This window comes from Alosa sapidissima, chromosome 12 (assembly GCF_018492685.1).
Source record: "Alosa sapidissima isolate fAloSap1 chromosome 12, fAloSap1.pri, whole genome shotgun sequence".
NCBI classification, from domain to species: Eukaryota; Metazoa; Chordata; class Actinopteri; order Clupeiformes; family Clupeidae; genus Alosa; species Alosa sapidissima.
In genome coordinates, this window is record NC_055968.1 from 37,133,473 (window position 1) to 37,143,403 (window position 9,931).

At 43.7% G+C, this 9,931-nt stretch overlaps 2 protein-coding genes across 2 annotated transcripts; both read left to right on the top strand.

The window, feature by feature from the left end:
- Positions 1-1,355: 1,355 nt before the first annotated feature.
- LOC121678562 (procathepsin L-like) lies at positions 1,356-6,018 on the top strand. Its single transcript, XM_042058182.1, has 4 exons — positions 1,356-1,365; positions 1,888-2,055; positions 2,564-2,669; positions 5,776-6,018. Exons 1-4 carry the CDS (start codon positions 1,356-1,358, stop codon positions 5,840-5,842), a joined length of 351 nt encoding a protein of 116 aa, XP_041914116.1. The 3' UTR covers positions 5,843-6,018.
- Positions 6,019-6,796: 778 nt separating this feature from the next.
- On the top strand, positions 6,797-9,337 carry sid1 (secreted immunoglobulin domain 1). Its single transcript, XM_042058104.1, has 2 exons — positions 6,797-6,966; positions 8,332-9,337. The coding sequence occupies exons 1-2, from the start codon at positions 6,831-6,833 to the stop codon at positions 8,658-8,660; spliced, it is 465 nt and encodes a 154-aa protein (XP_041914038.1). The 5' UTR covers positions 6,797-6,830; the 3' UTR covers positions 8,661-9,337.
- The last annotated feature ends 594 nt before the right edge of the window (positions 9,338-9,931 follow it).

Below are 9,931 nucleotides of genomic sequence, written 5' to 3' on the forward strand. Positions count from 1 at the left end.
GTACGCACAGGTGTATAAGGTACTAGGAGATCAGATATGTAGTTGGGAGACAGGCCATGTAGAGCTTTAAAAGTCATCAGAAGAATCTTAAAATCAATTCTAAAGCTTACTGGGAGCCAGTACAGTGAGGCTAAAACAGGAGTAATGTGATTACAGTACTTTGTCTTAGTAAGAAGCCGGGCAGCTGAATTCTGAACAGTTTGAAGTCTCTTTATAGATTTTTGGTTCAGACAAGAAAAAAGACTATTGCAGTAATCCAGGCGTGAAGAAATAAATGCATGTAATGGTCTCAGTGTCTTTAAAAGTTAAGATGGAACTAATCTTGGAAATATTTCTGAGGTGATAGTGTGTGTGTGTTTGTGTGTGTCTATGTATGTGTGTGTGTGTGTCTATATGTGTGTGTGTGTGTGTATGTGTGTCTATGTGTGTGTATATGTGTGTGTGTGTGTGTGTGTGTGTCTGCCCTCAGGGTCTATGCGGCTCCTGCTGGGCCTATAGTGCTGTGGGGGCTCTGGAGTCCCAGTGGAAGCGTCTCTCCGGGCGTCTGGTGCCCCCCCCAGGTTTTATCGTAGTTTTTGTCCAACTCCATTGACTTGTATTGGATGTGCTGTGAGGTATGGCATTACTCCACCGCTCCGGAACTGCAACCAGTCCAGAAACCGGAAGTAACCAGACAGTGCCAATTCTCTTCCAATTAGACATTCTCTGGTCTTATGCAGTCGCGGTATCATAGGCTACTACGCTATCCAAATTATTGTCACGTTTTCATCATGAAAGTTCCACAGCCAAAAAAATAGTAAACATACAAAATCATGTAGCCAAATTATTCATGTAGGCTAGGGTTAGTGTTAGGCTTATGATGGACAGGTTATGGACATAACAAATAAGTTCTTACCCCAAGTTCTTCCAACTCTGTCGTCCCAGGAGGTAATGTGGGAACCGCTGTATTTCTCAGGCCAAAGAGCTTTTTGGGCGATTTCTTTCGACCTCCGGCGAAGTCCTCATTAGTAAAATGCAGACCGCAGAGACATGGTGATCAGCTTTCTGCAGATTCTCAACAGGTGTGCTCACATCCAACCCCAGAAATTCCAGCCACAACTTTAGCCTTTCTGGATCGTTGAAAGGAAGTCTGTGACAACTTTTTTTGCTACGAATTTTCCCGCAATTCGGAACTGCACAAAATCGCCTCATTTTTAGCTGTCTGTTGCAAAATACTTCAAGACAGCGATCTTCTGCTTCTTCTGTGTATTCAATGAAATGCCAGTGGTTTGCTTGTAATTGCCAAGACGGTGTAAGGTGCATTATCGCCACCCACTGGGCTGGAGTGTCTATTATTTCAAGCTCTCAACGGAAGAATGTACGGGTGTGAGGCGTTTGGAAAAATAGCTCCACAGTTTTACAACGCATGGTACACACCTGTTGGAAAGCATCTTTTGCAGCGATTTTTGTGTGAGCATATCAGCGAACACCCCTGACCACTCGGTGAGTTTCACGTCTTTGTAAACGAAAGTTTAATGCGTTTTAGGAAGGATTGTTCCAGTGCACCTATGCAGCGTTCTGGAGGAGGGGGGGGCGCTACCACAGAAACCGAAAATCTCAGGACAGCAGCATGTGTCCAAATTTCAATCTTAAATGTTCTATTTAATCATAAACTATCTGAAAACAGGGCTTTAAGTGTAAAATACCGAACTTGTCCTTTAATGAGTGTGTGTGTGTCTGTATGTGTGTCTTAATGAGTGTGTGTGTGTGTGTGTGTGTGTGTGTGTCTTAATGAGTGTATGTGTGTGTGTGTGTGTGTGTCTTAATGAGTGTGTGTGTGTGTGTGTCTTAATGAGTGTGTGTGTGTGTGTGTGTGTGTGTGGCTATGTGTGTGTGTGTCTTAATGAGTGTATGTACCTCCTCAGGCTAATCGTAGCCTCAATGTCGCCTCAGTGAAGGCCTGGAAGTACCTCCCTCCTGGAGACGAGCAGGCTCTGGAGGACGCCGTGGCAACCATTGGACCCGTTGCCGTGGTTATCGACACCACCACTCGCAACTTCCAGTTCTATCGTAGAGGTCAGTGGCACTCAAAAGAGAGAGAGAGGGACATACTGAGACTGAGAGGGATACAGACACAGAGAGAGAGAGAGAGAGATGTGGGAGAGAGACCGAGAGAGAGAGAGAGAGAGATACGTGGGGAGAGAGAGAGACAGAGCCAATGACATAATAGCCACATAGCATCTGAATCTGTCATAGACAGGCCCACTGGTTGGCCCACTGTTGGCCTGTTCCATGAGAGAGAGCGGCCTCTAGTGGTTATTCTTGACCCCAGTGCCGTCCAGTGAGATGTCAGGATACATACAGAAAAAGATTCACCAGAACTTCTAAAAGTAGGACAAATGCTTAAAGTGCACTGAATATAAGATGATCAATAGAGTATACTATACTATAGGATCAAAAGAGTATATACTATACTATACTTAGCTTCTTTAATTTCTTTAGGGAAGATTTTGTCTTTTCTTCAGGTCCCTCGTGTTCTAAGATGGATGCTTCTGTGTTCTCTCTCTCTCTCTCTCTCTCTCAGGAGTGTTCTATGACCCCAAGTGTTCCATCTGGAAGCAGGCCCATGCGGTTCTGCTGGTGGGTTTCGGTTCTGAAGGGCAGCAAGAGTACTGGACCATTAAAAACAGGTGAGAGAACCCCATAGGTAGGCTCATCGCCAGAGAACAAAGGGTGGGGGTGTGGGGGGGCATGAGCATGAGCACTTATTATACAAGATTGGCATATAATAAAGAGCATCCTTCGAACCTTTGAAACAATATGATCATGGGGGAAATAGTGCAAGAACATAGTGGTCATAGCCTAAGCTAGCGTTTAATAGCTACATAATAGCACGTTTACAAAGTGGCTACTATAGGTAGATGCACCAATGTGATGGAAAGTTTAAGAGCGAACAGGACACTCGGCATGGCTTTTAGTATAAACAGGACACTCGGCATGGCTTTAAGAGCGAACAGGACACTCGGCAGTCCACAATTAGTCTACTGTTTGAGTTTGATGTTTGGAGATGTACTGTTATACTGTACCGTGGGCCAGCAATCTACTCGGTGAGTAGACTCATAGTTTGAGAAATGCTGCAGATCATAGACAGAGAAAGCAGCTCTGGGAACAGAATGCAGCATGATTTTGTTGCGTTGTATTAGCGCTAGCATGATTTTGTAACGTTGTATTAGCGATAGCTTGTACTGTGCTGGCTAACTATTTTATTAGCGCTAGCTTTGCTGTGCTGGCTGACTATTGTATTAGCGCTAGCTTGTACGGTGCTGGCTGACTATCGTATTAGCCCTAGCTTGTACGGCGTTGGCTGATCACAAAATCATGCCGCTTCACTTGTTTTATTAGAGATGAGAGAGATGGCGCCAGTGCATAGGGCTGCCCATATAGGTGAGGTTTGTGTTAGCGATGCACAGGGGTGAGATTTGTGTTAGCGATGAGCAGGGGTGAAAGTAAGCCGGTACTGGCCGGTACGGAGTACCACTAAAATATTTGGAGAGGGTACGCCGTACCGGAAAGAAAACTATACTGTCTCTGAAAAATATAGCACTTTCAGCATGACAACACAACTGCTAACGTCAAATTACCAGAAGCAACACGTTTCCCCCAAAATATATTTCATATACATCGTTCTGAATTGTGTCTAAACCTCCCGTGCAGCTGGACAGACAACGAGCAAACTATAGCGCGCGTACAGTAGCCTACAGTAATTGCGCCAACGTGCACTGGTATCCAAAGTGTTTTAGCAGACGGACGTTTCTTGGAAAGTCTCCCAAATAAAAAAAACATACAGGCTAAAGAAAAATATGTTGATGTTTCAATAGCCTATTCTGGTTTTATGTGTGCAGTGTTTCGCTGGAGAGACATGAGACAGACAGTGCGTGTACGGCTTAACCAGATCTTGCGCAGCAATAATGAAAGTGTTTTAGCGGACAGAAGTACAGTATGTTGCAGTCTCCCAAATAAAAAGGCATGACTCAAAGAAACATGTTTCATGATATACAATAGCCTATATTTAAAAAAATTGATTGGAAGTGGGAGCGAGCAGAGTAACTAGGTTAAATCAATAAATAAATGTTGAAATTAAGTGTTTGCAATTTATTCATAATCAAAAACAGATGCAGGTGGGTTAAAGAGTGATACTAGAGTGATAAGAAGTCCTAGTGAATGCTTGATAAGTAGACTATAATACAGTAAATAAACAAATAAATAAATAATAAATAATTAGGCTAAGTGAAATTTTCGGCGCGCATTATAACTCTATATCATAGTACCACCAAGAAATAAAAACTACTTTCACCCCTGGCGATGAGGTTTGTGTTAGCGATGAGGTTTGTGTTAGCGATGAGGTTTGTGTTAGCAATGAGAGAAAGGTTACATGAGACATGAGGCTAAGAACAGACAACGTCACTGCGGGATCAGTCAGTACGGGGTGGTTCCATTCATCTAACACACACATACAACACACACACACGCAAACACACACATAAAGGCTTCTACATACCTGACGCACCCGACCGGTAGCGCGACAATGTGACGTCAAAATGACGTAGATCTCTCTGGCGCGCCAGGGTTTTGGCCGTGTAGCGCGAGGTAGCGCACCACTCATTTTTTTTCAGACGAGCGCGACAAGGCGGAAACAGGAAGATGGACTAGTTCGAGGGCAAGCGAGTTGCAGTGTTTTGTTACAATCGTGAATTTTTAATAATTTGCTGGATAAGTTAACAAAGTTACCAGTGAGAGTTGCAACACATGGAATTAAGAGGAAAGAATAGAAACGATTTATTTTCAAACAAAGAATATCTATTAAGGCCTGAACAAAATCTCTTTCCACTTCAGGAAATTACACAAACTGAGCCAGCTGCTAGCTAGCTAGCTAGCTAACTAAACTGTTTAAATTATTAAAATTTCCCTCGGGATGACTAAAGTACCTATCTATATATCCATCTATCTACCTGTGCACACACCTTGGAAACTACATGATAATGATGATGGTAGTTGTGAATAGTAGCAACCAAAGTCTGAAGTACCATCACAGAGGCTAGCTACTGGTGTTTCTTACTGCAGCTTCTTCTGCTGTGTAAGTAGTTAATGTTAGTCTTTTCACAACAGCGACACCTCTGTTCAGGAGAATATTGCAACTAGTGTTGCGACCACCACGCGCGAGTATAAATGGTTACGGCGCTTCTGTGACGTCACATTGTCGCGCTACTGGTCGGGTGCGTCGAGTATGTGGGACGTTTAACACACACACACACACGTTACTTCATTCATCTAACACACACATACAACACATACACACACATAACACACACACACATATGTTACTTCATTCATCTAACACACAGATGGGATGTGTTACCTCATTCATCTAACACAAACATACAACACATACACACGCAAACACACACACAACACTCACACGTTACTTCATTCATCTAACACACAGATGGGATGTGTACAGTACTTCACGTTACCTCAGATGATGGCTGCTTTCTTTGCTTTCTGTCCTTCCTTCGAGGGCCAAGTATGCCTCCTGTGCACTATTGGATCATGTGTTGATGTATGAAGTACTGTTTTGATACTGTGCTCTTGCTGTCAGGACAATAAAACTGAATACATGTCAAATCACTGGGTAAAACAGCATGTGTTACTGAATGAAGTAACGTGTGTGTGTGTGTGTTGTGTGTGTTTGCGTGTGTATGTGTTGTATGTGTGTGTTGGTTTTGTCAAATAAACAAGAAAACTGACAAATAGAATCAACATTGCATGGATGGAGCAGGAGCATAATAAACATTTAACGCAATAAAAGATCCAATCCCTGATGTGACACATACATTAGTGATATAGCATAATACATTACTGTGGACAATCCACTCAGGATGAGTCAATTATATTTGGCACCTGACAGCTGGGTGGAGCCTGAGAGTGTGTGTGTGAGTGTGTGTGTGTGTGAGAGTGTCGGTGTGTGTGAGAGTGTGTGTGTGTGTGAGCGTGTTGATGTGTGTGTGAGAGTGTCGGTGTGTGTGAGAGTGTGTGTGAGTGTGAGAGTGTCGGTGTGTGTGAGTGTGTGTGTGTGTGAGAGTGTCGGTGTGTGTGAGAGTGTCGGTGTGTGTGGGCCTCCTGCAAAATCAGTTGTGTGTGTGTGGGCCTCCTGCAAAATCAGTTGTGTGTGTTTGGCCTCCTGCAGAATCAGTTGTGTGTGTGTGGGCCTCCTGCAGAATCAGTTGTGTGTGTGTGAGTGTTTGTGTGTGTGTGAGTGTGTGTGTGTGTGGGCCTCCTGCAGAATCAGTTGTGTGTGTGTGGGCCTCCTGCTGAATCAGTTGTGTGTGAGTGTGTGTGCCTCCTGCAGAATCAGGTGTGTGTGAGGGCCTCCTGCAGAATCAGTTGTGTGTGTGTGTGCCTCCTGCAGAAACAGTTGTGTGTGTGTGAGTGTGTGTGTGTGTGTGTGGGCCTCCTGCAGAATCAGTTGTGTGTGTGTGTGTGGGCCTCCTGCAGAAACAGTTGTGAGTGTGTGTGTGTGTGTGTGTGGGCCTCCTGCAGAATCAGTTGTGAGTGTGTGTGTGTGTGTGGACCTCCTGCAGAATCAGTTCTCATTGTGTATAGGGTGGGCATGTCATCGTTTATGGGGTGGGCATCTCATAGTGTATGGGGTGGGCATCTCATAGTGTATGGGGTGGGTGGGCATCTCATAGTGTATGGGGTGGGCATAGTGTATGGGGGGGGAGTGGGTGGCTCCTCGTGTGGGTGGGTGGGTGTTTTGTCTCCTCCCCCTCCCTGCAGTGCTAACGTTGTCCATGTGGAGAGTGAGGGCGGTCACTGTACACACACAGACTGAGCAGAACACTCAAAGCATGAGGAGCCACGACGAGAAGCGATCTGCAATGAGATGGACAAAACCTCCCCCTTTTCTCCTCCTGGTCTCACTTCACAGTAAGTTTTCTCCTCCTGGTCTCACTTCAGAGTAAGTTTTCTCCTCAGAGTAAGTTTTCTCCTCCTGGTCTCACTTCAGAGTAAGTTTTCTCCTCAGAGTAAGTTTTCTCCTCCTGGTCTCACTTCAGAGTAAGGCTTGTAAGGCTTTTACTTTTGCATGTCTTTTACTCTGATGAGAAGTTGCCTTTCACCGCGTCTGACCTTTACTGAGCATGTTATAATGTACCGTATGTGCTGTAATAGTTTTCTACTGAGCATGTTATAACATACCCTATGTGCTGTAATAGAGTCTGAATTGGAAGCTTATCATTAACTGAGTCGACACTTAACAATGCATAGGGAAAAAAAACATTTTGAATGTGAAATTCAATTCATTTAGCTAGAAAAAATCTTTAGCAATATGGTATATTAAAAGTTACTCAAAAAACTAATCTATATCAGTAATGAATTGTATCAGTACCACTGAAAGTTCTTTCACATGAACATTACATATCATGTATACTGTCTTATCCTCAGACATTTAGTAATTTGTAATAATACAAAATGGCGTTTTTTACTTTACTGCCAAATTCATTATTTCAGTCTGAAATACCCTGAGTGCAATGAGCACAATTTTCTCTTCTGTCAATCTGCACTTCGCAGCATCCACACTTGATGCTGTTCTTGTACATCACTGTGTACATACATCACTGTGCACATCACTGTGTACATACATCACTGTGTACATACATCACTGTGTACATCACTGTGTACATACATCACTGTGTACATACATCACTGTGCACATCACTGTGTACATACATCACTGTGCACATCACTGTGTACATCACTGTGTACATACATCACTGTGTACATACATCACTGTGCACATACATCACTGTGCCCATCACTGTGTACATACATCACTGTGCACATCACTGTGTACATACATCACTGTGCACATCACTGTGTACATACATCACTGTGTACATCACTGTGTACATCACTGTGTACATACATCACTGTGTACATAGATCACTGTGTACATCACTGTGTACATACATCACTGTGTACATCACTGTGTACATACATCACTGTGCACATCACTGTGTACATCACTGTGCACATACATCACTGTGTACATACATCACTGTGTACATACATCACTGTGTACATCACTGTGTACATACATCACTGTGCACATACATCACTGAAGAACATGTTTGTGCATGCCCGTAGCCAGCCACTCTGAAACCGTCAGAGGCTTTGGATGAACTACAGAGGCTGTAGTTCATCCAAAACACACTAGAAAAGGAGCTCAAAGTGCTAAATACCGGAATTATCCTTTAATGCGTCTTCTTACGTTTATTGTGATGTCATGTGCAGGTGCATCACTGGCCGCGGGCACAGGTGTGGCAGTGACCAAAGGGCAGAACGTTACCCTGGCATGCCCGCTGGAGGTCAACCTCACGGTGGGCACGATCACCTGGTACAAGCAGAGCCCAGGCCAGGGCCCACACATGGTTCTGAGCTCCGCCCTGAACGGGTCCTCGCAGGTCCGCTACGGCGAGGGGTTCCACCTGGGTCGGTTCTCAGTCCAGTCCGGGGCAAGCGACTCAGTGCCACACCAGCTTCTGATCAGCACCACGGAGGAGATGGACTCGGCCACCTACTACTGCGGCATCTCCAACAGCGACCGCCAAACGGACCCCTAACCACTGCTAACCCCTAACCACTGCTAACCCCTAACTACTGCTAACCCCTAACTACAGATGACCCCTAACTACAGATGACCCCTAACCACTGCTAACCCCTAACTACTGCTAACCCCTAACTACAGATGACCCCTAACTACAGATGACCCCTAACTACTGCTAACCCCTAACTACAGATGACCCCTAACTACAAATGACCCCTAACCACTGCTAACCCCTAACCACTGCTAACCCCTAACTACAGATGACCCCTAACTACTGCTAACCCCTAACTACAGATGACCCCTAACTACAAATGACCCCTAACCACTGCTAACCCCTAACTACAGATGAACCCTAACTACAAATCCCCTAACTACAGATGACCCCTAACTACTGGTAACCCCTAACTACAGATGACCACTAACTACTGCTAACCCCTAACCACTGCTAACCCCTAACTACAGATGACCCCTAACTACAGATGAACTCTAACTAACTACTGTCCGCTCTCTTTATGCATCGCTTTCATCTTTCGTGTAAAAGCTCATAAAACAGCTCATGGGTGCTTTGAGAAAATGCTATATGAAAGCAAGTTGTTTTTGTTTTGATAAAGTGCTATATGAGAGCAAGTTGTTTTTGTTGTTGTTTCATAATCTTGTGCAGTTAAAATAAACATTTCTAAAAACATTGTCAAATGGTGTCATATTTTGATTTTGTTTACTGAAGAGTTTGGACTCATGTTTTAGGTACTTAATTGAGGGTTTTGAAAAAACAACCCGTATGGAAACAATGAGGTTTATGATAAAACTTCATACAAACCTGCTCCTAGACTCTGTTCCTTTTGAAGTTTACATGAGTTGCTATGCTTACGGTTCAGGGTTTCCACGGGTCATGTCATGGAAATTTGACCAAGTCTATTCCAGACATGGAAAGTCATGGGATTATATAATTTGTGGGGCAAAGTCATGGAATATCAGGGAATTTTGTAGTAGCAGTTTAAAATGTACTTGCAAAAATACATTAATGTAAATATATGTCTACGTAGAATTGATGTATATTTAGTAATTAGCTTTACTGCTTGCTTGAGTGGTTGTGGTTAGCCTAACTTTGCTTATTCAATGCCCATTTATTCATGACTCAAAAAAAGTCAGATTCTTGAATGCTACATGGCTACTCTGAAATCTTTGGTCGATATATTGTACGATTCATTCTAAGTAGATCATTGAAATTCAGGGTTCTGGTCAGGGAAAAGTCATGGAATTTAGAAAAGTCATGGAATCAGGCTTAGA

Coding starts and splice junctions, on each gene's coding strand:
- LOC121678562 (XM_042058182.1), top strand. Junction 2,056..2,563: donor CTTCCAGTTCTATCGTAGAG/GTCAGTGGCACT, acceptor TCTCTCTCTCAG/GAGTGTTCTATGACCCCAAG. Junction 2,670..5,775: donor TACTGGACCATTAAAAACAG/GTGAGAGAACCC, acceptor CAAATAAACAAG/AAAACTGACAAATAGAATCA.
- sid1 (XM_042058104.1), top strand. CDS start 6,831: ATGTGGAGAGTGAGGGCGGTCACTGTACACACACAGACTGAGCAGAAC. Junction 6,967..8,331: donor CCTCCTGGTCTCACTTCACA/GTAAGTTTTCTC, acceptor TGTCATGTGCAG/GTGCATCACTGGCCGCGGGC.